Consider the following 27,300-nt stretch of genomic DNA (forward strand, 5'->3'; position numbering starts at 1 on the left):
CAAATTCATTTAAAGAATCTCATATGTAGACTTCTTTTTGTTTCTTAGGAATCTTTTTTTTCCCTGTAATTTTTATTTTCGTTATAAAATTGGCGAATTTATTTTTGTATTTATCAAATGAAAGAGGATAGTGAACAATCAAAAATAAAACCTAATAATAATTTTGATCGGTAGTTACTGATAGCTTGTGAAAAGAGAGACTTGACATCATAAGAAATAAGTAAACCTTACGGCAAAGACACGGCAAACAAAAAAAGACACTGAATAAATATAGCTATTTGCTAAGAAAGGTCAAGAATCTACCTACCCCTCCCCTCTCAGTTTGATCTCGGTCCGGTTGTATTTCCCAGGGGGCATTGCGGACGTTCTCCCTCTTCGGCCTCCATAATGGTAAGAACAGTCTTAGAGAAAAATGTCTTACTATCTAATCAAATCTCTACCCATCGTCAATCCATTTGGTATCCAAATTCAAGTAAATGAAAGTTTAATTACAGTTCTAACTTCCTGTCTTTTTTTGTAGGGGATAGATATAAAGCATAAGCACCAAAAAAAGACTTGCCGTCGGGCGCCAGTAACACAGAACCTGTACATCAGGTTGCTAGTGAAGGTTAGTTTATACGATTAGATTATATTTTCAGCGTTTAAAATTCGTTGCGACTAAACACTGTCATTCTTGACCACAGCTCTACCGTTTTCTGGCCAGGCGTACCAATGCACCATTTAATAAAGTTGTACTGAAGAGGCTTTGTATGAGCCGAAAAAATCGTCCCCCACTGGCCTTGTCTCGTATCGTAAGTAAACTCAGTTAGTTTACCTGGGAATTATATTTTATGTATCGTTCAATTCCAGGCATTTTGGAAAGATATAGTTTTAAACATGATGCATCTCATAGACCAGATTTTATAAGATTTTATATGACTGTGAAAATGCTTATAGTATAAACGCTGTATTGGGACAATATCCAGCTACCTAATCACAGCACAAGAGGATAGGTTCTTCCAGTCAGCTCAGATATAACACTTTCATGGTTAATGCATAGCACATTCTTACTACAAGTTCTTCGCAGTCTTAATTTTATTTTATTTTAATATACGTCATAACACAGATAGAGCAGATTTTGTATGACTGTGAAAAGCTCAGTTTTGTATGTATGCCTTTCTGCGACTGTGGTGTTTTCTAGAATTTTGATTGGCTGTTTTTTTTCTTGCACAATGACCATTTCCACACTGTGTTCATGCCATGTTTTGGGAGTTTGATAGGATGGAGAGTAAATTCTCATGCAATGTGATTGGTCTGGCATATGCCTTGCCAATGTTCTTGCTGCTTTTTACATTCATACGAAATCTGCTCTATGCAGTGGTTGCTTGTTTTGACATACTGGATAGCATGGGTGATAAATCAGGGAAGTGTCCACCTCTTACTAATGTGACCAAGGATCTATTTTCCCACTTGTTATTGCATGTGATTTGCTTGTTGATCCTCTCTGGTACTTCCAGGGTTTTTCCTGGTATCTCCTGTTTTCCTCCCTCTGAAAACAATGACAACAAAACAGTTCTATAAAATTCCAATTAGAATTATTCTAGTGGATAAAGAGCCAGTGTCTGAAACAATTTTTCTTGTTATTATAGGGCTTATTGTTCAGTTGTTAAGTATTTTACTTTGATGTCTCTAGGTTCGCAAGATGAAAGCCCCAGGATATGAAGGCAAAACTATTGTTGTTGTTGGAACTATCACTGATGATGCCAGGATCTTTGAAGTTCCTGCTTTGAAGGTTTGTCAACTGCAACATATTCCAGGGCTTAAGATAATGGCTGGCCAGTCGCCGGTCAAGATGACTGCCCAAATTAGTTTTAACTTGGCCATATCTGGCTTAATGTTACTGGCGAAAATGACTGACAAGGCAAAGATTCAACTGGACAAGTTCCAATTCTGGGCAGCCATTGTCTGATATCCAGCTGTTATTTTAAGTCCTGTATTCCCTACACTGTATATTTTATGATTCTTGGGGTTGAAAATTATGTTGTGGGGATAAGTTGGCCCTAATGATATGAGCTGCATATATGATAAATCTCTCCACTCACCATTGCGACCTTTGTTTGAGTCCTGACTGGCTTGGTGTCGTATATAAGTAGAGTTGTTCTCTGTGCTTTGAGGCTTTTTTTCTGAGTTTGCCAGTTTTACTTATCCTGCAAAAATTAATTTTTAAATTCCAATTGGAATTTATTGAATGAAGAGAAACTCTGTAGAAATGCCACTGTTAAATCCCGTTTATTATTATTACTTATAATAATTATTATCCGTTTTTTTCTTGTACAGATTTGTGCCTTGCGAGTGACCGAGGGTGCTCGTGCTAGAATTCTTAAGGCTGGTGGAGAGATCATTACTTTTGACCAGCTGGCTCTCCGTGCACCTCTTGGCCAGAATACAGTCCTCTTACAAGGTATGGTATTTATGGGGCTGAAAAACATGGCGATGCACAAAATTGTCCAAGAAAACAAACATGGCTGCTTGAAAACTTAGCATCTAACACCAAAATTGGTCAATATTTTCAGGAGAAAACATTCGAAAAAGTTTAGAAAAGTTCTTCATACAATAAAAACAAAGCTTACGTGTAGGAATTGATTAAACTTTTAAGAAATGAGCTTAAATTTTTGCACTTTTATGGCTGATTTTCCCCCAAACCTTAGGCAATTTTAATAGGAAGCAGGTGAGCCATAATTGTGTCCATGACCTGCGTTTTTCAACCCTGTTTATGGTATTATATAAAGTTGGTGATACAGAAAAAAATATTAGGAAATCATTGCTTTGAGTGTCATGTCTGCATAGGATGATACTTGTCACGACGGTCTTCTTAAGCCATAAGGCACTTGATGACACTGTGAACTCTGATGTAGACAGATAGCTGTAAAAGTAATTTTTATGTTTTGGTAAAATATCTGAGCTTGTTATAAAAGCTAATGCCCATTATTAATCTTGCCAGGACCCAGAAAGGCACGAGAAGCAGAAAGGCATTTTGGACTTGCTCCTGGTGTACCTCATAGCAGCTCCAAGTAAGTGAATGAAATTTATGTTAATTTACATTCTGTATGTTTGGTAATTATTACTGCGATTCTTATTTTTCTGTGAATTCCAATGTCTTGTTGTGAAGCCAGCATGCTTTTGATCTACAATTTGAGTGCAAACAATATAACCGTGAAACTCAAGTAATACTAAATAGCACAATTTCATGCAAATTCCATTGTTTTCTATTGTTTAATTAGCACTATTTTGTACTATTTAGTAAATAGTGTTTCACGGATTAATTGTTTGCACTCTAGCTGTTTATTTTGTATATATTATTTACTGAACAGACTTCTTTCTAATATCAACAGGCCTTTTGTAAGATCCAAGGGACGAAAGTTTGAGCGAGCTCGTGGCCGACGCAAGAGCTGTGGCTACAAGGTGTAAAATAAAAATGACCACCAAAGACAATAAAATATCTTCTGCTGTAGTTGATAGTTGTCATTTTTGTTCAGACTTCTTGTTTGACCACTTATCACAAAATATGGGAGGAGTGTCTGTAAAACTCTAAATTCCTGTACTTTCGTTTGGAATGTTTTTTATTTTATTTTTAGTGGTTGGAGGGTGTCAGGGGAAAGAGTTGTTGGCTTTCTAAAGAGCAATCACTCCATCAATTATTAGTGTTCTATTTGGCTGCCATTACGAAATTTGGTGATAAACACCCCTTTACTAATAATTATGAGCATAAGTGCACCCTTACGAATTAATGCTGCTTTTGAATTGGCACTATTGCTTGAGTGATTTTCCTTTGCCTGTGAAAGAATAGTGAATGTAATACTTAGTGGTAAGCATAAACTCCATTATTTTCTTTTGTTTTACTTGCACATGTCGGTCACTAATTATGCAACTTTGTTTCACGGGCAAGTTAGTCCAGTTCCGGACTTCCCTTCAGTCCACTCTGGAGGACCGAAAGGGAGTCTTGGACGACTAGGGCCAAATTAGCTTCCTACATCTACGTTGTGTGACAGACAATAAGAACGTCTCCTTAGGAGGCTAGAGCCAAGTAAAATCATTCTTGAGTGATAGTCAAAGTATGTAAAACGAGAAAACAATGGAATGTGTCCACTGCTATGCATGCATTCACGGGAGAAAGGAAAGTCACTATAAATATGTATAAGAGTATATTAGTGATAGCCAATCAGTAGAGAGAGATCAAAAACATGAATTTGACTACAGTTGTGCATAGACTATCTTGCCTTTGATGACTGTTCGGTGTTTGCAAGTAGCTACGGCCTGGTAGGTAGCATAAAAACTTGGTAAGAACTGACATAGACGTGAATGTTTCTTTGGGTATTGGGTTTCCTGTGTTGTGTTAACGCACAGGAAACCCAAGTTAAACATATTGCATGACCAGTTTCCGTGACTAGGGGAAGTGTGCCATCTTTCTTTGAATTAAAACGCTCCGAATTTCTCCATTGCTTAAAAAAATACTCTCTACGACTACTAGATGTCTGTGCTGAACCAGTTTTCCATTTGGGATACTTGTGATTTGGAAGCGATCTGTTTGGACTGAACGCGGGAAAGAGGAGGATTTATATGACCGACTATGCTACCATGCTGTATGTGTGTCAGCAAGCGTTTCTTGAAATACTTTAACTCTATTTTTGCTTTTGGATATTTATTAATGAAGGTCTCACAAAAGCAATTTTAAAGCTGGTTTGTTAACAAGTATTATCCTAACCGGGCTGTAAGTTTAAAGTAAATATATTTTCAGGCAATTATATAGTGGTTTTACTTCGGCCCGTGTGGCAACGTGATACATATTAAGCTTAGTAGAAGACACCAATTTCTTTGTTTTCTTTTGTTTTACTTTGACTGCTATTCGCTAATTATACGACTTTGCTTCACTGGCCAAGTAAAATCACTCTAAATGTGAACACCTCTTTATATGTGTATATACATACACCTAATTCAAAAAAACGTTGTCATCGCCAAAGGCGATTATAGGCGAAAAGCGATAGAATATATGTCATTTCAAGATCCAATGGCTTGTGTTTTTTCTTCTTATTCTCGTCAAGAGTATGGACCTTCGTGCTGAGACTGATTCGATGTTCTTTGTATTCAACGAAACCATTTTCATGTCGGAATGACCTATCGCCTTTGGCAATGACAACGTTTTTTGAATTAGGTATACACACTTGATTGAAGAAAGGTCATGCATGTTGTGTATACAATAATGCAAACACCTAATGAGATGCAAGATATCAAATGAGATGCAAAACTTAAAAAGTAAAATTCTTTGGTCTCGCTTTTCTTCTTTTGTATCAGAAACATATGTATTGCATGCAATATATAAAAGGATGTAAAAATATTTTCCACAAACTTTTGTGGTTAAACAATCATATTTAGGCATGTTTTACATTCTTCACCTCATTTGATATCTTGCACCTCGTTAGATATATTATGTAAAAAATGTATAAGCTACAACCTTTGTGCAATCAAGTGTGTGTATATATATATATATATATTTAAATATGAATTGTATTCATGTAGTGCTGTTATACCCACTAATAGCCCTATTGTGCTATTTTTGACTAGTCCGCCCAAGAGATTGCAATGTGTAAGTTTAACTGATCAAAACAAGAACCAGGTAGTTTGAAGTCATTATAGTCAAAGCATCTGAACATAGAACAGTAGCTGGTTGACATGGCTTTGAAACTTGAGGATTTTGACGTATCACCTACTCTGGGATTCGTACCCGACAACCCTCTTGTAAGTTGTAATTCATGTTTTACTAGTAATTCATAGTTCTGACTCCCCTTAGTTACCATTTCTATGTCTCACAAGCTCAACAAATTAGCTAGAACATCTATAACTCTGACTGTGGAAAATAAATCAAACAGAAAAAAACTGTTGCAACAGTGATCAGTGTGATATCGTCTGAGTTGGAACTATTCATATTTATTAAGGAGGCTCAAAATGCTCTCCTTGAGTATGCATGTACACAGCTTAAATGATGAAAGAAATTAATGGTTAAATTTTTTTGGATCAGATTTTCATGTCTTTAAAGCAAAATAGTTCAAAAAACAGTTCAGTCAAATCTTTATTTTGCTTGCCTGTTCAAGAAAACCATTTAGGAGGGGAGGGGTGTACATGTATCTGGGTAGTGGGAATGTAGTTAAACCAAGAAAAAATTCAAAAGCAGTTGCTGATCAAATTGCACTAAATAACCCCATTGATCATAATATAAGTTGGCTTCAAAAATGGATGCAGCTAATTTGTGTGTCAAGGAGATATGGTTCCTGCAGATCTTGCAAGAAAAAATGTGATCCCACTGTGCAAACTACTGTACCATTCTCTCAATTGTGTTTTTTTTTCCCCTCAAACATTTTAATGTTAAATTAATGATTTCATTTAGGTAAGGCTTCCAGAGTATTTTGATCCTTGGGAAAGACTCTGTGATGAGCTTCCAACCCTATGGAAAAATAGAACCACACGTTCTGCTATTGAAAAGGTTAGTGTTTTCCAATATAAACTCCTCCTAGAAGCACAGCTAGGAGTGAAACAACAAACAACCTTAATTTCTCACTGACCTGTTATTATTACTGTGATTTTCATAAACATGCAACTCTGTGTCTGCGATCTGCACACTGACGGTACCTTTCATATTTTTGACTGTCAGCAGCAAAAAACAAATTTCAGTGTACAACTCAGAGACACAGAATTTGCATGTTTGTAGTAAAGCCTAGGGCAAACGTCGAACTTTCCATGCACTGAACTTATTAATAATTTTAAAAAATCGTCCTTTTTTCACGAGGGTAGCACTTAATAGCCAGTGGCTAACAAACCTGTGGCCCTCATTCCATGATCGAATTGGAATTTAGGAGTTGATTTTTGCGGAGGGAGGGAAACCGGAGAACCCGGAAAACCCTCGAAGCACAGGAGAGAACCAACAAACAACTCTACTCATATACAACACCGAACCCGGCGGGACTCGAACTCAGGGTCGCATTGATGAGAGGCGAGCGCTCACACCGCTACGCCACCCATGCTTCCCTGATTTACATCAAAGAATGCTGCCTCGTTATCACCTGATATCCATTGTTTTTAATGAGTTCGGTGCATGGAAAGTTCGAGGTTTGCCCTAGGCCTAGGTCAGATTGAAGAAATATAGTTCTTTCTTTGCCTCTACACAGCTGCTGAATATTCAAATCCTCTAATAATAGCTTGTTGTGTGTGATATCAATAGTCAGGTCATGCCATTACTCAGACATTTTATGCCCTGAAGAGAATAGAAAGTGTATGGGAAACAATGACATTGAACTTGGTTTATTAATATAGATATTGATTTCATGCTAATGCATTTTCAAATAACTTATAAAAGATTTTGTTTTATTTTTAATAAGGGATAACAGATAAAGCACTAAGGCTTGCTTCCAATCTCACCCTCAATTCCTAATCAATTTGGAAGAAAACTGGAGAATCTAGAGTAAAACCCTTGAAGCAGAGCTAGAAAAGAAATGACAAACAACCTTAATTACTCAGATTACGTCACCAAGACCTGCTGGAAAAAAATTTGATTTATGTTGCATTGGTGAGAGGTGGGATGCATTACCAAAATTAACCCCACTTGTGCTTCCAACTGAATAGTATTTCTCAAAGTATTTCTTTCTTTGCCTCTACAGCTGCCACTACTAGACTATGCCATACTTTCATCTCAAAGGGAGTGGCAAAGAGCGGATGTTGTTTTGACGGCAATGGCTCACTCTTACGTCTGGTGCTTCGGGGAACAAGGAGCTGTAAAGGTCAGGCAAAAGCAAGCTACAGATTAAGTAAATTTCAAGCTTTTAACTAGATCAATGTTGCATTTTTTTTACAGATTCTACCCAAGTGCATTGCTGTTCCTTTGTTTGGTGTATCAAGACACTTAGGTAAGTTTATAATGATGAAGAATGCTTTGGGTACAAAATGGTTGCTATAGGCATTATATCTCCAGGAGGTTCAAGTAAATGACAAAATATGGACTTTAAATGACAAAAAGCACTGGCAACTCCATAAACAAGTCCATAACTTGTTACTAGACTTATTAGTAAAGTAATTAATGATGTAAGGTTTTTTCTCTTTTCAAAGGTTTGCCACCAATCATAAACCACTATGTGTTTGCCTTGTGCAACTGGAGACGAGCAAGTGCTGACAGGTTAGTAAATTGTTGTTTACCGTCCTGAAGTTGGTCTGGATATATAGGGAAAAAACTGTACCCAACATCTCAAATAGTGACCAAGGAAGTTAGGCTGAGGGCACAGTTTATTTCTATCCAGACCTACTACAGGGTGGTAAATAACTTATTTATTTCCCCCCATTTAGGGAAAAATAAACAGGTATATATTGGTTTTGTTGTTTAACAAGCTATTTTCCTATGTGAGCGCTTGGATGATGTATACCTTATTTATCAGGATACTCGAACACTGGCTGAGATAGGGAATATCCCCTGCTCATGCACACAGCCTATGAACAACACCAGTTTCTTGTAAAAATTTTTTTGAAAAAACCTATTTACTTTTCTGATTATTGATTTCTCATAAATAATGTCTTATATCGTGTATACTTAAGGTGACTGCCTACTTTTGGAAATTGATTTAAGCTTTTTTTAAAACTTCGATTTTCCGAATTGAAATTTAATGCTGATTCCAAATCTGGAAAGAAAAATAGGGTGTCCCGAGCTCGTTTTCGAGATAATCAGCATTTAATGGAAGCCTACGCACGAGCTTTTGGAGTAGAAATTGCGCCACCGGAAGTGATTAGAAAAAAATTAAGATGAATAAGATAATAGTTATTTGCAGACTATATGATTGCATGAATGAAGGCTAGTCAATCATTCTACAATAATATATGGATATTTTCGACAAAAAGACAGAGAGATACATTGATTTGTCATGTTTTGTAGTTTCGGTGCTCTTAAAAAATCTCATAAAGTCGAACAAAAATCTATTTTTTCACGCGTTCCTGATTTAAACTTTTCCTAAAATGTTGATATAACTTAGATTTTTAGGAGTTTTTTCGAATGAGCTATCAAAAAATATAGAGTCCCGTGCAAAATTTGAGGGTTTTGCCCTGTTGAAGCTCAAAACGCGTATGGTTCTTCAATAAAATCTTGTAGATTTTTCAGCGGTTTTTGAGCGCGCGCTCATCGTGGGCTCAATTCGAACGTTCAAAAGTAGGCAGCCACCTTAAGCAATAGAAAACTTTTTCCGTGTTTACATAGCCTGATAGCAACACGAGGGGAGGTTGGGAGAATTCGAGACAGTTATACAGTTTGCATAACTGTCGAGAATTCTCCCAACCCCCCGAGTGTTGCTATCAGGCTATGTAAACACAGAGAAAAAAGTTTTCTATTGCTTTTATAAAATAAATACTAAGGGAAAACATTACCACTTGCAAGAAAATAAATCTTTATTTGAATTTGATTCTCATATCAAAATACAAATTCTCCATACATCACGAACTTCGATCGTTAGCCAATCAAATTTTGTGTAATAAACGCCAAGGAGGCAAATGTGAAGCAAGAAAAAATCGCTAGCTATTTTAAACATTTATCATTCTAAAACTTTAAAACAAATACAAAGAAATGTCCAAAGATTGAATAGAAATCTTAATAAAAGATTTCAGAATTGATTATCTTTACGAAAATGATCAAAAGTGGATAACAAGTGTCACTGTGAATGGAATTCTCGGTTGAAAGAAACGTGGTTTTGCTCAATTTGACAGCCAGAAAACATGGCAGCGAAGTTGATTGTTTCGTCTTGCCTCGAGAAGATATTTTGTGGAGCTGAAGAGCTATCGCTGGAAAAAGTTTGAAGCTGCTGACTGTTTCCTTGAAATACTTGTATTCTTTATCGAGCGGTGCATTTAAATCATGAGAAAGCACGTCGCTGAACAACCGCAGCAGTTCTGACGGAGGACGTGTGTTGTAGCTCCTGAGGGAATTCTCTTTGCGGTGACCAACGAGAGATTGTCATGATATTACGATCAGAAAGACCTGCATGAGACCATAGGGTTATGCCTGTGGCCCTGACACAAGTCAAAATTTGGAACTTCGTCTTCAAAATACATTTTTGGGGGCGTTTTTTCCCTCGAAAGAAACTGTAAATTTTTAATTTTTGAACTTGTACCGCGAAGACACAAAAGTTGTGACGTCACAACTGTGTTTACATATCCTCATGCAAACATGGCTATCAACCAATCACAGCGTGCGTACTATTTAATTTATTTTATAAAGTATCTCATTGCATGTTATTCTGTAATTTCTTTGTAAATAGTTTTAATAACAACTTATAGTAATGCTAGTTTATATGTTTGTAAAAAATCTATATAATTGGTTCTGTATATTATATTATTGTTCAATATGGGTTTATTTAACAATAAATATAGATATTAATACAAATACAGCCAATCAGAATGTATGATTTTAGGTTACTGGACCAGAAAAAAAAACTTCAATCCAAAAAAAAAAAAAAAAAAAGAAAAGAAAAAAATTCAAACTAGTATAATTTTATGAACTTATTGAAAGGCTGGAACTTATTTGTTATTTATTTATAATTCATTCCTGTAGTGACTTGGAACTTATTACTACATTCACTGGCACCAAGTCAGAAGAAGGCTTCTTCCTGAATGCTGTTCTGGTTGAACTTGAGTTTGGTAAAGGAGGCGCAGTTGTAAGTAGAATAAGGAAAGAAGGAGAGAGTGAACGAATGTAGTAGGTAGGATATGGGAGGAAGATGGGGAAGCATGAGAGAAGAATGAGAAAAATAAACAAATAATATGATAAATAAAGAAAAAAAAGCTAGAAGAAATTACAAATTACTTTTGTTTCTTCAAAGGTATTAATAATAATGAGTAAGACAGGGGCGGCGGAACCGGGAGGCACTCGCCCCCCCACAAGATTTTTTTGGGGAGCCTCATAGTTTTAAGACGCATGCGTCTGCAATCAAACAAAACAGTGGTCATTACACAGGGTTCGTGCTACTCCTTAAACTCCTTGAAAACTCCTTGAATTTAATTCCCGTTTTCAAGGACACTTGAAAAGCTCTTGAATTTTATGATTTTAGCGAAATTCCTTGAAAACCACGGTGTAAAACCTTGGCATAGTTAGCTGAACATACTCCTTGAAAATTTATTTTTGGGTCCTTGTATACTCCTTGAATAGCTAGCTAGTCCTTGAATTTTGGTTACCTCAGCATGAACCCTGATCACATAGAATTAAGTATAATATTTCAGTGCCCCCAGTGCTTGCCTTTCACCCATGCTACCTGGGTTTGATTTCCAGACTGTGTGTTGGTTCTCTTCTGTGCTTCAAGGATTTTCCCTAGATTGTCTTGTTTTTCTTCGGGTAATCCACAACGGGCAGAACGAAGCCTGGGAGTGGATGAACAAACAATGAATTGTGAGATAAAACAAAGAACGCAGTTCACATGTAGAACAATACACATTGTTCACCATAATCCATGCTTTCTTTGTTTTTTTTATTTTGTCCAATCCCAAGCTTCATTCTACCAGTGGACACCGACCCTTTTCTTCTGCAAATATTAACTTCTAAATTCCAATTCAATGGTGTCTTATGACCCATAAAAATCATTTCGATTTGGCTCGTTTGATTCAACTTTGAGGGGCACTTTGCAGAAATACAACCCCTGTGCTTCACTGCACATGAAAACTCTAATTGTGATTATGCAAAGTGCCCATCAAAGTTGAATCAAATGATCATGAGCCAAGGATGTGTAAGAATTAACCAGTTTATGGAATGTCACAGCCACAGCTACAGAATAATAATTTATGAAAAGCGCTGTAAGTGCTACCCTTTGTTAAAAAAATATTATTTTTTATTGATCACTAATTTTTTTAAATTGATTTACTTTTTAGTGTCTGGTGACAGGGGCAGCAGGTATGCATTATTTTATCAAAGGGATGAATGTAAGATTTAAATAAAATTTTATATTGAATGTCTAGTATTTATTTATGGGCTTCTCAACAAAATAAGAAAAGAGGAAAATTAATGATTTTGATCCACTTTACAGTATGTGCCCCTGATCGTGAGGTAGGCTGTGTGTGTGTATAATGTTAATAGGGAATTGAATGCAGATTGATATAGTTTCATGGCTTCATGTGTCTGATTCTTTTCAGGCTATTCTCAATGCTGATATTGATACTCTTATCAATTCATTGATTACCCTGCAAAATATTATCCACAACATGATAAGTGCCTTCATTAAAATCCATGGTGAGCATAACCACTCAAACAGACAGTCAGTTAAACAGACAGATAACCAGACAGACAGAAAGAGAGACAGACCACCAGATAGACTGACAGACAGAAAGACAAGCAAGCAGACAGACAGACAGACAGTCAGTCAGTCACAGTAAAAGGGTACTGACAGTTTTTCAACTTCCAGGTCCAGGTACAAGAAACAATTGAAACAGACAGACAGACAGACAAACAGACAGACAGACAAACAGACAGACAGACAAACAGACAGACAGGCAAGCAGACAGACAGACAGACAGTCAGCCACAGTAAAATGGTACTTACAGTTTGTCAGCGTTCCAGGTACAAGAAGCAACTGAGACAGACAGGCAGACAGAGAGACAGACAGACAGTCAGCCACAGTAAAATGGCACTTACAGTTTGTCAGCGTTCCAGGTACAAGAAGCAACTGAGTCAGACAGGCAGACAGACAGGCAATCAGACAGGCAATCAGACAGGCAGACAAACAGACAGTAGATGAGATGGGGTGATAAACTAATTTATTGTACTTGATTGATAATGACTATTGATAAGTATTGATAACTGATAACGATACTTTTTCAGATGTAACTGATGCAGAAGAATTTTACGATTTATTAAGGCCTTTTATGAATGGGTTAGTATTATCTGCATGGTGTATGTTGTGAAAATATAGCAAGGGCTGATCCAGGGAGGTGAATTGGCTGACTAGTGACACCACAGGAAGCTGAGTTCTCCCCTTACTACTAAGAAGAAGGAAAGGAAGGAGACCTCCGTTAGGCCAACGGACCGAGTCGCTCTTGAAAATCCATCGATTCGCAGACGAAAACGCATCCCCTTGCTTCGATACTCCACAACACGAAAGCCAGATAGTTGCCCTTCATGTTAATCCAAAAATATCACATTAAAATGATCCCCTCAAGGAATAAATCCAGCGAGATGTCCAAAATTAACAGTTTGACCGTTTTGACCCACGGCAGTCAAACTTTGTACAGCTCGGCGACCGTTCTTAGTAGTGAGGGGAGAACTCAGCTAAAATCCACCAAATCATCCTGAAATCGCTACCAGACATTAATAAAAACACAAGGAACACCACATGAAGGTTTAGATTTTGTTTTCTTTATTTTTCACAGAGTTATAAGCTAAAAAGTAATTTCCCATACATTGCCTTATAAATCGTCCTGTTATATGAGATTGAGCTTCCTGTAGTGACACCCCCCTTTGGAGTTGAAAAATAATGAGAATGAAGGGTAACGTAAAGACCTAAAAAGGACCCTATGTTATGCCTTTGCAATCAATGCCCTCGAAATGGTCTGGATCTGTCACTTTAAAGATGAATAATGGAATACTTTCACATAATATAAATCCTGGGCAGAGCAATTTTCAAAGGAGTTGTGTGTTGCATGTGACCCCCCTCACCCCCTCCCAACCTTGTAGTTTCTTGTAACTTGCATCCATGGTGGGGGTTTTTTTTAGGGGGGGGGGGGTGGAGTAGGAGGCAGTGGCACCCTTCTCATTGAAGAGGCATTGGCATGAGAGCAAGCTCTTCCACCACTACTTTCCCCATGGACAGATTTAGGGGGAGATAAGGTAACATCCCTCTTTTAGCTTGGGATGCATCTTTACCTTTCTTATGTAAGAGTTGCATACCGAGAATTGAGGCTATGAGTCGTACATGGTTACCTTTCAAGATGACACAGGTTACTATGAAGGGGACCAATTAATTTTTTGATATTTTTTGATACTTAGATGGAATGAAGGTTCTGTTCTAGAAGATGGGTTGGTGTATGAAGGAGTTTCCACCAAACCGATGAAGGTTAGTTAGTGTTCAATATTTGTAGTGTACTATTTTCACCTTTCAGACCTCCTGGCAGCCTGGGGGTGAGGGACTATGTACTTATTGACTGAGTGGGAGGGCCGTACGGGAAAATATTTGGCTCGAGGTCATGTCGTACGGACCGAGCGCAGCGAGGTCCGTACAAATGACCGAGAGCCAAATATTTTCCCGTACGGCCTGACCTAACTCAGTCAATAAGCATTTTATCATATGACTCTCACGAAAATAAAAATAAATAAGAAAAAGAAAGCGCGCGGATTCGAGCAGGGCCGGACGGGTTTTTCCGGCCCGCTTACGTCAACCCGTCCGGCCCCCATCACGTGACTTTTTCCAATGGTTTTATTAGAGCGCGCGAGCAGGGCCGTATGGGTCATATGATAAAAGTCATTTATCATTTAGGAGAGTGGCAGCTACTTAGAGATCCCCCTCTTAACACCTATCAAACTTTAACCAATCCCCCCCTGCATAGTTGTAGGATGTAGCTCAATCTGGAGGAAAAAACAATAGGTTCCAATTCTCATGAGATTGGAAATTAATCTTTTGTTTTGTCCTCCAGATCGAGCTGCTTTGACGTCACATGCAAGGGGTCTATCCCCATAAATCTTCCTTCCCCTTGACCCCCTCCCCCCCCAAATATTTAATGATGACATTAAAAAACTGGTACCCTTTACTCACAAGTTAGTGTCAATACACCTTATTTGTGGTGTGACAATGTTTTCCCAGTTCAGCATGACAAACCTCCAAAGGATTCATTTTCTTATGTTTTTATATTCTTCAAAAAATACATTTGTATAGATGATATCTCAACGAGTTTCAAAATAGCTGTTCATTCTCTTAGAGGTTTGTCACATCCAATATTGGGAAAAAAGGTCGGGAAAACATTGTCACACTACCAATAAGGTCTATAGTAGATAAAAAACAGCAAGTCAAGAGCATGGCACATTGGCTTAAAAAGGTAGCATTGCATCAAAAGTAAAAAAGTCAATTCATCACGTCAGATGCAACAAGCAGAAAAAGACGTGCCTCCCTTTATTTTACCATAAACCACAGGAAGCCCAAGTACATAGAGTTGCTGCAGGGGTGGATCCAGGGGTGGTGAGGTTCTTAGTATTATTCATAGTAAGCCACCCTTTTTTTCCTCACATTTTCCTGGTAAAACCTTTGTTATAGTCAAAACATTCCTGGATCTTCCACTTGGCTGATTAAACTAAATATCAGCTCAACTTGTTTTTAGTATTTTGGAGGAAGTGCTGCTCAATCTTCAGTGTTCCAAGCAATTGATGGATTTCTTGAGATTCCACACCAAACTAACACAGGTTAGTTATAGTGCAGTTTTCGTATGACTGTGAAAAGTTCACGGCACTGAACACGGTCGTGACACAGCAAGAGATACGCCAGACCAATGACATTGCATGACAATTTACTCTCCATCCAATCAAATACCCGGGACACGGCATAAACACGGCGCGGACACGGTCACGCCAAGATCACAGCACTTTTAGACCAATCATATTGCGCGTGAAAAAATCAGCCTATTAAAATTCTATAAAGTATCCACGGTGTCATGGCACGTCACGCTTACGGCACTGAGCTTTTCACAGTCATATGAAAACTGCACTAAGGATTTCCTGTTTCTTATTGTGTCATAGCCAGTAAATTAGCACTTCACTTACAGAAATCAAATTTTCTTCAGGAGATGAACATTTCCTCACAAAAATGAGAATGTACATGCCGCCTAAACACAGAGCATTCATTGAGGCAATTGAGAGCGGACCTTCACTCAAAGACTTTGGTATGTTATTAACACAGGAAGCCTAGATGGAATGAAATTAATAAATATATAGTGAGACTTTATAGACTGTTTAATAAAGTAGCAGTAGTGTTTTATTGAGTCTAAAAGCAATATGTTAAGCCAAGTGGTTTTAGACCCGTTAAAACATGATCTGCGAGTTTATTGAACTGCTTCAATAACTTAGGAATGATTCATAAGCACTTGGTTATACTTCAATAGAGGTTTGTACATAAATGTCAGGCGTAGTGGGGTTTGTATGTCACTGCCATACACAGTGAGTCCAAAAAAGGCTCCATGACACTGACAAGTTTTTGAACAGTCTTGAACTGACTTTATCAAGGGATAGAACAGAAAACAGAGCCTTATTAGGTAAAAGAACAAGGCAACCCAATTAAGGAAGGGATTAACTGTAGATAGAATCTTCAGGGAAGCACGGGTTGCATCGTGGTGAATGCTCACCTTCATCAATGTGACCCTGGTTTGAGTCCCACTGGGCTCGGTATCATATGCGAGTACAGTTTCTAGTTGGTTCTCTCCTGTGCTTTTAGGTTTTTTCTCAAGGTTCTCTCACTGGTTTTCCTCCCTCCAAAATTCGACGTTTAAGTTCCATTTCAATCATGAAACGAGGGCCACGGGTTTGTTAGCCACTGGCTAACAACTAAGTGATACCCTTGTCAAAAGCAAAGTCTTTTTTGAGGGGTGGGGGGCTAGTCACTCCCATGATACCTTTAAGCTACCCTTATATTAATGATGCTGATACTGATGATGATGATGATGATAGAGCCAATCTATTTTGAGATTTGAGATTGTAATATCTATTTTCTCTTTCTTTGATGTTGCAGTTTTGAAAAAGAAGAATAGTCTGTTGACCGAGAAGTATAACAGCTGCATTGATGCAATGAAAAAATATCGCAGCCTTCACTTGAATGTTGTTACAAAGTAAGTTGGATGGTGCGAGTGTCATGGTCGGTATGTGGGTTAGCATGGGTAACATGGTTGGTATAGGCGGTATGGGTATCATGGTTGGTATGGGTAGCATGGGTGGTATGGGTAACATGGTTGGTATGGGTAGCATGGTTGGTATGGGTAGCATGGGTGATATGGGTAACATGGTGGTATGTAGGTGGTATGGGTATCATGGTTGGTATGGGTAGTATGGGTGGTATGGGTAACATGGTTGGTATAGGTGGTATGGGTAGCATGGTGGTATTATAGCACGGTTGGTAGACTTGTAATCATTTCTCTCCAGGTACATAATAATTCAAGCAAACAAGAACCCAAAGAATGTGAACATAAAATTATCTAATACTGGTACCGGAGGCTCAGGTGAGATTTCTTTTCTTATTCGTTTTCTGCCAGTATTTCTTGTGGTATTTATGATGATGATGATTATCACTAATGATGATGATGGTGATATCTGATATGATTATCACTAATGATGATGATGGTGATATGTGATGATGATCACTCATGATTATGACAATGACTGATAATTATGATCATAAATGATGACTGATGATGATGACTGATGATGATGGCTGATGATGACTGATGATGACTGATGATGACTGATGCTGATGATGGCTGATGACGATGACTGATGACGATGACTGATGATGATGACTGATGACGATGACTGATGACGATGACTGATGACGATGACGATGACTGATGACGATGACTGATGATGATGACTGATAATGATGACTGATGATGATGACTGATGACGATGACTGATGATGATGACTGATGATGATGACTGATGACGATGACTGATGATGACTGATGATGATGATGATTGATAATAAGTCTATTGACGACCATCTTAATCACTGATGATGATGCTACAATAGTGTCAGCCCAATGACTGAGAGCTTGAAGGGTCTGAGTACGAGGTTGTGATAATAATACAATTGTATTTTGATGTTTTCAAGATCTTTTACCATTTTTGAAAAAAATCCGCAATGAGACTGAAGAACAAAGGATCAAATGACTTCTAAACACAACACAACAATGAAGACTCAAATATGTTGCTAAATCAAACGAAAAGATGGGTTAAAATAAGGAAAGAAGGGTTTTTAAAATTTAAAAATAATGTCATATATTTCATGTATAATTTATACTGAATTTCTTAAGAATTTAATATAAAATATAGCAAGAATTGTAAAATAAAATGAAAGAGTCATTCACAATAATTTTATATTGCTTCGACTCCATATCCTAATGCAAAACTGTAATGGGAGTGTTATAACTTTGCACATAAAAAAGGCAAATAAACAAGAATTAAAACATAATAAATAAATACCAACAAGTAATACATAGGATGTCACAATTTTTATTGATAAATACCTTCTCTCTTCACTAGAGTTCAAACAATATATCCGTCAAATATTAATACTAACTTACGCTACTTTATGCTAATTCTATTGTTTTCTTTTGTTTAACTAAGGACTTTAAGATTTGCAAAATCTACGACGGCGACGTCAACCGGAAGTGTAAATAATTTCTCTCTGGGGTTCTGTTCATTGGAGATTTCATTCAATACATTGTCAGTAAAGTCAACTCATCCACAGGGAATACAGACTTTGAATACGCGAAACCCCAAAAGTGAAGTTTTTTACATTTCCGGTAGACATCGCCGTTGCAGATTTTGCAAATCTTAAAGTCCTTACTAGCACCTTTTTGAACAATTTAGTAATTAGTGTTTCACGGATATATTGTTTGCACTCTAGTAAGTTGTTAATAAAATAGCTTATAGTCTACGTGGTTGTTTCCATGACGTCATCACAATAGATCTTTTCATGATGCATTGTGGTCATGACGTCATCACAATAGGTCTTTTCGTGATGCATTGTGGTCTAGCTTCAGTACAAATAACACCATATATGGAGTGACAACGAAACATGTTTGTACTGAAGCTAGACCATAATGCACCATTTTGCGGAAACTAGGAAAAGGTCTATGCATTCTGGGATGCCACGCCCAGTCTTTCACGATGAAGCCATCAAGTGGCATAAGCTATCATAACGACATTATCACCACGTACAAATAACTGATTCACATGTCTTCGTTTGAATTCCAAGTATTTCCCCATACCAACCTCGATTCGGCGGACAGTGCAAATTTCCTTTCTACCCTCCCCTCCCATATCTTTCTTTGACAACCTACTGTCATTTTCGGTCGAGCCACTTGTAGTTTTTACTCCCACTTCAGAGTCGCTCTTAACTTTCTTTCTTGTATCTTTGAATTGTTCAAGCACGTTCAAGGATTTAGAACTGCTTTTCTCAATTATTTCTGTCCTTTTTTGTCGCTTCACTTCTCCTACGGTCCTATTTTCCATTGAAAGTTTTCTCTTTTTACTATTTCCTAAGGATTTCTGAACATTCTTTTCATTTTTCTTCATTTTAATCGACTCATTTGAGATGTTACGTGTGCCATGGATGTTTCTTCTATGCTTTTCATGTCCTGTCATTTTCCTGGTTGTTCTTGTCTTCATCTCGAGAACGGGAGTTGGTAACAGACCAACCTTGACTTGTTTGATGTCCATCTCTTTTGCTTTCGTATTTTCATTGGATTTCATATTCTCGGCCAACCTTTCCCCAGTGCTTAGTCCTTTTTTGATAGTCTCCCATTCACTGGTTTCCAGTCTGTTCATTGCAATCTGTTTCATCACTTCCGCTCCTCTTCTTGACTCCTCTTTTCGTAATCCTTGAACCACTTCACCGGAGGACTTTTTAGACTGGGTTTCCTGTGTCTCATCCACTTTGGTATCTTTGTGCCTCCTTTTATCGGACAATTGATCTTTTTTACAGTGTTCTCTTGGTTGGGCTCCCTGTTGTTTTGACTTTACAGGCTTGTGCTCGCTTCGTTCAGACACTTCCTTGGGCTGCCTGTGTTTTTTCTGTTCAGTTAAACAAACTCCCTTTTCTGGTTTTGAAATCTCAATGATTTTCTCTCCTTTAGATATTTCTTTTGCCTTATTATGATTGGATGACACTTCTTTCAAGACCAATTGTTTAGCATCAGAAGATCGTCTTTGTTTAAGTTGGTCACCCTGTGGTTCTGATTTTCTTGTCGATGTTGCTGCTTTCTTTTCTTTTCTATCGCCACTCTCTCTCCTTGCTTGAACTTCATGATGTGTGCTATTTTTAGACCTCCTTTCACTGTCACGGTCACCCTGTGGTTGGACAGTCCTTTCTTCTTTCTTTGCCTCAGTTTTTATCGCACTACGTCCCTTAACCTCATCAGTATTCTTCTCTTTGTTTCTCCTTGCATATTTTTCGCCATCACTCGAGCCTCCCATCTGTTTCGCTTCATTCTTTTTCATTTCAGTGCTTGATGAACTTGGTCGTTTTTCGCTTTCTCCACTACGTTTCTCTTTGTCCTTCTTCAAGCGTTGTGCCGTTGCCTCATTCCTTGCCGCAACCCGCGATGGCCGCCTACCTTCCTTTTCTTCACAACCACTCGACCTCCTTTCACTTGTCTTCCCATCCATCTTTCCTTTCTTCTCTTTCCTTGATTGCTTATCATTACCGTTAGCACCACGAGAAGGCACCTCTGCTTCATCCTTCACCACACGAATATCAACCCTTTGTTCTCTTTTCTTCCTTTCGTCTGTCCTTTCTTTGTCCATCCTTGATTGTAAATCACTGCTAACAGAATTACGCTCCCCAGAACCAGTACCTCGTCGTTCTCTCCTTTTCATCCCAGCAACCTCGTCCTTTCTCTTCTCTTTTTCGCTGCCAACTGATCCTCCGTGCTCTTCTTTTTTCATATCTCTCTTCTCTTTTCCTTCTGTCTTCCAACCACCTTCCTCTTTCCGTTTATTATCCGCTCCAGACGTACTTCGCCTTTGATCTTTGGTTTTCTTCTCGTCATCTTTGGTTTTCTTCTCGTCATCTTTGCTTTTCTTCTCGTCATCTTTGCTTTTCTTCTCGTTACGCTCTTCTCTTTTCACATCTCTTTTCTCTTTCTTTTCTTTGTTCCTTCCGCCTTCCTCTTTCCGTTTATTATCCGCTCCCGACGTACTTCGCCTTTGATCTTTGCTTTTCTTCTCGTCATTTTTATTGCTTTGCAGCTCCTGCTTCTTTTCATCTCCCCTTTTCTTTTCGTAGCTTTTTCCACCACCTCTTCTTGCTGTCTCCTCCTTCCTAGCCCGACCTTTAATACCCAGTCGATCCCACACGGATAACTTCTTCGGCTGATCGTCGTTGGTTTCACCATGCCTGTGTTGGTCCACTTGAGGCCTTGCGTTCTGAGCGGGTTCTTCGTCATCACTGGATGTTATTTCTCCTTCTTCCTTCTCACTTTCAATGGCTTTGTCTTCTAAGATTAAAGTGTTAGTAATTAGGACCATTGTTAATGGGTGAAAAATACCATGTGGTGTAACCCGGCCCCTAAAAAATATATTCCTCATTAGGTGACGAAGGCTTCTTTTACCCAACCCCCTTCAATATAAACCCGCATTGGCCCCTCAATATAGCAAACTTTTGTATCGCGATTCTTTTATCGCAAGGTAATTTTTAAGCCGATAACATGGGTTGCTCTCTCGATCAGTCAAACTTATAGGAAGATCGCGATACCTTATTTTAATTATTTATGCGTGAGAGGACTAAAATTTGAGGGTTTGAAGTTTGCAGCGCTATAGCAGGGCGTGGCTAACGTGCGTGTTAAGTCACTTCAGCATCAAGCAATATAAGATCATTGACTTTCTTTTCATTTAATACAGTAGCTCCTATAGAAACTCTTGTCAGGATGCTTCTTATTGCAAGTTTCTCCTCCATCCAAGATCTGGCTCCTGAAGCGAGAAAAAACCTCCTCCTTTTCTTTCAAAGAGTGATTCTCTTTTTTTGTATCCTAACTTTTTAATGAAACTAAAACTTCCACGATCTCTGGCTTGTCACGCTTTGCTGTCATGTCCAAAAACTAAAATTGTTGATCAGTATAAAGCACCCATACACCTATTTCAAAAAACGTTGTCATGGCCAAAGGTAATAGGCAATAGGCGATTGGCGAGAAGCAATAGGAGATAGGTCATTCTAAGATCTAAGAATAGCTGGAACGACTTGTGTTTCTGCTTTTTATTCTCGTCAAGAACATGGACCTTAGTGTTGAGACTGATTCAATGTTGTTTGCATTCAACGAATCCCTTTCCATGTCGGAATGACCTATCAGCTACCGCCTTTGGCGATGACAACGTTTTCTGAAATAGGTGTATAACAAATATTTTCTTGAACTAAATGCTCATCAACTCACCATCTGCTTTTTTCTTTTCATATTCACCTTCAGCTACTCCCTCTCTCTCCCTCGCTTCACTTTGTTGTGTATTCTTCTCTGTTCCTTCGATACCCTTATTCTTCCCATCCAGCTGACATCTACTATCCTGACGAGTGTCAGTCTTCTCTTTCTGTCTTGGTTCTCCTGTACTACTTTCTTCAAGTCCTGCTCGTAATCCAACCCTCTTCTCTGTTCCTTCGATACCCTTATTCTTCCCATCCAGCTGACATCTACTATCCTGACGAGTGTCAGTCTTCTCTTTCTGTCTTGGTTCTCCTGTACTACTCTCTTCAACCTTTTCTTTTTCCAAGTCACAACATTGTTCTTCCTGGTTCACATTTCCAATATTTTCACTCACTCCCTGATATTCAATTTTATTGTTATTGCAATTGTTCTCATTTTCCTCGATAGTTAGGCATATTTCTTTGGTTTTCTTTACGTCTTCGCCTTCCAACGAACTGCTTTCATCTTCGTTTTGTGCAGTACTTACTTGTAAACGCGTAGTCTTTTCTTCTTCTTCAGATTCAACGCGTGCGTCCAATTCTCCCAAACGTCCGCAATAATTTCCCACCTCTTTTTGAGGGTTGAGTCTTTCTGGGTTCAATGTGACGAGTTCCCGTGATAAATCTCCTTCCTTAGGATTTCTCTCGCAGATAATAGAGTCTTCACCAGTGTCACAACTTACCGCAGTAACTGATTCATCGTTGGGGTTACCTGTAGTGATATCATGATCACTAAAATCACAAACACGTGACAAGTCTCTTTCTTCGGATCTTCCCTCGCAAACAAGAGACTTTCCATTAGTGATGCCAGTTTCTGAAGCAAGGGATTCATCATTTTGAGCTGTATTCCCATCTAGATCGATAATGTTCAAAAACGATTCTGCAGTAGGTGTGACAAGTTTATCTGGTTGTATAACTTTGCCATTTGCCTGTTCATTTCTATTGTTGATATGCATAACTGGTTTTGAAACAGGTTCTTCAGGTTTTTCCAGTTGCATAACTTGGTCATTTGAATCATCACCTACATATGTACTATGCAAAACGGGTTTTGAAACAAGTTCTTCAGGTTTATCGAGTTGAATGTCTATACTATGCAAAACAGGTTCTGTAATAGGTTCTTCAGCCTTGCCCAGTTGCATAACTTGGTCATTTGAATCACCACATATATCTGTACCATGCAAAACAGGTTTGGAAACAGGTTCTTCAGGTCTGCCCAGTTGCATAACTTGGTCATTTGAATCACCACATATATCTGTACCATGCAAAACAGGTTTTGAAACAGGTTCTTCAGGTCTGTCCAGTTGCATAACTTGGTCATTTGAATCACCACATATATCTGTACCATGCAAAACAGGTTTTGAAACAGGTTCTTCAGGTTTGTCCAGCTGCATAACTTGGTCATTTGAATCACCACATATATCTGTACCATGCAAAACAGGTTTTGAAAAAGGTTCTTCAGGTTTGTCCAGTTGCATAACTAGGTCATTTGAATCACCACTATGCAAAGCAGGCTCTGAATCAGGTAATACAGGATTGTCTGATTGCAAAGAATGGGCTTTCAATTCTCCATCTTTATCTACACAAGGCAAAACAAGTCCTGTATCAGGTGTAACAGGTTTGTCCAGTTGTGCTGTGTGGTCTTTCACTCCTTCCTTTCTAACAATACTGTCTGAGAACAAAAGAGGGACATTAATTTCAAGATTATCGGGTAACATCGCACTTCTATCATTATTGCTTTCTATCACAGAAGCTGGTTGAAAAATCCCAACTACAGTGAATTCCATATCTTGTGACTCCATGTCTTCTTGTGCAGGTACTCTCACTTTTAAATCATGGGAAAATAAATAGCCAGTTTGCTCAGAACCTATATCCATTGATGACTCTGTTAGGTCATTGATTTGTTGTTGAGAATCAAGAGCGTTTTTACTCTCCTGTCTTTGTTGATCAGCCCACTGCCTGCTCAGGACAGCAAGCTGGTCTGCAGAAAGCATTTCTGTCTTTTCACTTTCCTTAGTTGTTACCAATGAGGAACTTGTTTCTTCATCTTTCATTATCGTAAATTGTGTACCTTCTTCGCCGCTGCTCTTAAATACTGTTTTTCGGCTATCTGATTTTAAAGATTTAAATGGTCTGTTTAGGTCAACAACCTGTGTCAAATCTGTTCCAACATCCTGTGCTGTAGTACTCTCAATTGAAGGGGGTATAAAATTTTCTTTCAATTCAAGAACAGATTTTTCAGTAATTTTATCACATGGTGGAATATATCCTACAGAAATATTTTCTTTTTTATCTGTGTCCATAAGGTTTTCTTTTATCTGATTTAAGTGACTTTTCTGTTTTCTTTTCTTTTTCTTCTTTTTCTTCTTTGTTTTCCCTCCCTCCTTTGAACAGCATTCATTCCTGTGGAAATCTTCAGTTGTGTAAACTTCATCAACATCCATCAAAGCCTACAAGATTTAAATAGACTTGTCTTATTACAGGAATATTTTTCTGTGTGAAAACTACCAAGATAATCAAAAAGCTGAGGTCTTGGTTGGTTGGTCTGATTCCAGCATAGCTAGGCTATCATATTTAATGTGTAGCCCATCCAATCATGTTTTTCCTCTCATCCTTTCCCCTCCTTCCTTCCACCCTATTTGAGTCTTTTCTTCCTGGACGACTACCCTGGTATGGAAACAACTTCTCCCTCCAATCCCTCCCCCCTTACCCCAAGGTTCCCATATTTTCATTGTGTAGTCTGTTTCTGACAAATCTCTCAAGATCTTCTAAAAGACCTCTTTGCCTATTTTGTCCATGCAAAAGATTGTACCCACCCTACTTTCCAAGATGATGACTTACAGTATAAGGGCTTTCAAAAAAAAAAAAAAAAAGCCAGTCATTGGTCAATGTCAGCCAAAATTGGAACTTGTCCTGTCAAATCTTTGCCTTGCGGGTCATCTTGACCAGTAACGTCGAGCCAGAAATGAGCTGATAATGATAACCACCGACTTGACCAGCCATTATTTTAAGCCCTGGTACCCCTTATCAATTGCTCTTCCCTTCCCTTCCCTTCCCTTCCCTTCCCTTCCCTTCCCTTCCCTCCCCTCCCCTCCCAGTAGATTATACTCACCAAGTTCATATGCTTGTCAAAGGCAATAACATATCCAGTTAAGACACTCCTTAATCCTTTGTACTTTCGTATCCATACTTGCACCTTGTATCTCTCGTACAGACATTTGTAAAGTATGCTTAGGGGCCCAGTGGCACATGCTGAAAAAATAACAATTAGTTGATAAACACAGGGGCGTAGCAGGGTCTCAGGCATCAGAGGTCAATGTACCATTTTCCTGCCAATGGGCCTTTTTCACACGGCAGCCATGTTGGTTGGAACAATAGATTCTACCATGCGTAGCCTCGCATACAAGAGTTTGAAACAAAGGTTTTTATTCTCACGAGGATAAACATGGCTGCCGTGTGATAAAGGTCCATGCACACATGTACCCATTTCATTTTTAGAGTTAATTCCTGTTATTATCTACAGGTTCAGTATTTAAAACTTTTTGGGTAAGTTTGAGTTATTTTTTCAAAGAATTACTGTTTATCATATTGTGGCTTCACTTACCGTCCATCTTCTCCAGCACATTCATATATTTTTTCTTTCTGCTTTGTCCTCTCCCAAAACCCAAGGCATTTTTCCCCTGCTCTTTTGACAAACCATCTTCATCTTGGCCAGAAATACTAACTCGCTTCTCACTAGATAACGAATCTCCTTGAGCTACCGTAGTGGTTGCTATTGCTTTTAATCTTGTACTAATATCAGGTGGTTTGTATTCTGGCTTCAAGTTCCTTGTCCTCTTACTCGATGCACGACGTAAGCTTGCTGTTTTTCTTGGATCTTTTGGCGCCACAGCTTTGGGTTTTCCCTCCTTAATAATACGTGCATATTCACCAAGGTTGTTAAAAACCTGTATACTAGGTATAGGAGGTTTTAGATCTTTTGTGTATAGAGCTTTAAGAGGATCAAAGCTTGCAGAAAGAAAGTCTAAACTTTGTTCTTTCTCCAGCAAATGTGCTTCGTTGTCCGCCATTTTGTTTTGGAAAGCTAGGGCTCAGTCCCCTTGGAGTTTTGAAGTCTAATAATCCCAAGCGGGGAGGGGGATGGGACTGGTAAATATTCTCCTTTCTCTCCTCTTCTCTTTTCGTTATTTTTCGACACTTGCTTAATATTATAAAGTGATTTTCTATGATATTGTATATGGGAGGTCGTAGTTCAACATATGGTTAAGCTGTTTAAAATTTTATGTGCTAAGTACTGACTCCAGCTTTTTTGATTATTATCCAAACTTAGGCGTAGTGCTAAGGAGCAGTATGGCAGCGTAAAGCATTTACAGCTATGCCGGAGATTTCGGCCCCGACGGCCGGTAACCCTGAATTCACAGGTTAATCAGGGAGATGTTAGTTTGCCCCCAGACCGTTGATGATTGATGATTGACCCCTTGCTAGCTATGGCCAGCAGACCCAATATGTCGTGTTATTCAATGATAACTTAGCACTAATTGTCGACTCCTCAGTTTCCATGTAGGATGCGTTTTGAAAAAGAAAAAAAAACACACTTATCCGCAAACTTGAGGAGAAAATCAAAGTATATTTTCTAATTATTTAATTAAGAAACTTGGACACAAGGATGTTTTTTTTAAACATCCAATGAAAGGAAAACGAAATATAGAAGGGGAAAAAACTGAAGTGTAGCTCATGTGAGACATTCAAATGCACGCAGAGGAAATGATAGTCGAAAGCGTTGCGTGACGACACTGAAAGCGGCTGTGGGGGAGACTAAGGAAATAAGGGACCAAATGCGAACACCAAGTCTACTTTTAATTTAGCAGGTACCCGTGTTTATCATTACTATGGTAACGCTGGTTAAAGTGAAACCTACATCACTGTAATCTTTTATCCCGGTCCATCTGGTTTTAAAATATGATCAATCTTGAAGGTGAGGTAGAAATTATCATTTACTAAACTGAATTCAAATAAAAACTGCTTGCAGCCACCTTAAAGTTTATTTTGTTCAATGCACAAGTATTATGGGATAGTGAGTAAACTTGATTACTGTAATAGTTTATTGTATGGGCTTCCT

At 38.3% G+C, this 27,300-nt stretch overlaps 4 protein-coding genes across 5 annotated transcripts; 3 read left to right on the top strand and 1 right to left on the bottom strand.

Annotated features, from left to right (window-relative positions):
- Positions 1-446: 446 nt before the first annotated feature.
- On the top strand, positions 447-3,490 carry LOC116304908 (large ribosomal subunit protein eL18). The gene is made up of 6 exons (XM_031714703.2): positions 447-607; positions 684-791; positions 1,673-1,771; positions 2,317-2,440; positions 2,981-3,050; positions 3,372-3,490. The coding sequence occupies exons 2-6, from the start codon at positions 750-752 to the stop codon at positions 3,445-3,447; spliced, it is 411 nt and encodes a 136-aa protein (XP_031570563.2). The 5' UTR covers positions 447-607; positions 684-749; the 3' UTR covers positions 3,448-3,490.
- Positions 3,491-3,626: 136 nt separating this feature from the next.
- LOC116304907 (indoleamine 2,3-dioxygenase 2) lies at positions 3,627-11,982 on the top strand. Its single transcript, XM_089031700.1, has 8 exons — positions 3,627-4,619; positions 5,599-5,772; positions 6,419-6,514; positions 7,686-7,805; positions 7,880-7,931; positions 8,131-8,197; positions 10,610-10,712; positions 11,917-11,982. Exons 2-8 carry the CDS (start codon positions 5,707-5,709, stop codon positions 11,980-11,982), a joined length of 570 nt encoding a protein of 189 aa, XP_088887826.1. The 5' UTR covers positions 3,627-4,619; positions 5,599-5,706.
- On the top strand, positions 11,950-18,225 carry LOC148910447 (indoleamine 2,3-dioxygenase 2-like). The gene is made up of 8 exons (XM_031714702.2): positions 11,950-12,274; positions 12,863-12,914; positions 14,027-14,093; positions 15,349-15,430; positions 15,808-15,906; positions 16,749-16,845; positions 17,156-17,232; positions 17,841-18,225. Exons 1-8 carry the CDS (start codon positions 12,130-12,132, stop codon positions 17,897-17,899), a joined length of 678 nt encoding a protein of 225 aa, XP_031570562.2. The 5' UTR covers positions 11,950-12,129; the 3' UTR covers positions 17,900-18,225.
- On the bottom strand, positions 18,219-26,724 carry LOC116304909 (uncharacterized). 2 transcript variants are annotated; one of them, XM_089031944.1, is made up of 4 exons: positions 25,786-26,724; positions 25,294-25,433; positions 22,162-24,631; positions 18,219-21,228 (listed from the first exon to the last, which is right to left on the bottom strand). In XM_089031944.1, exons 1-4 carry the CDS (start codon positions 26,249-26,251, stop codon positions 18,911-18,913), a joined length of 5,394 nt encoding a protein of 1,797 aa, XP_088888070.1. In that variant the 5' UTR covers positions 26,252-26,724; the 3' UTR covers positions 18,219-18,910. The 2 variants fall into 2 exon arrangements, with proteins under 2 accessions (XP_088888070.1, XP_088888069.1); XM_089031943.1 differs by having other exon boundaries at positions 18,219-21,231.
- Positions 26,725-27,300: the final 576 nt, after the last annotated feature.

This window comes from Actinia tenebrosa, unplaced genomic scaffold, assembly GCF_029948245.1.
Source record: "Actinia tenebrosa isolate PJP-AT-01 unplaced genomic scaffold, QUT_ActTen_1.0 PGA_scaffold17__23_contigs__length_9995812, whole genome shotgun sequence".
In the NCBI taxonomy this organism is placed as follows: Eukaryota; Metazoa; Cnidaria; class Anthozoa; order Actiniaria; family Actiniidae; genus Actinia; species Actinia tenebrosa.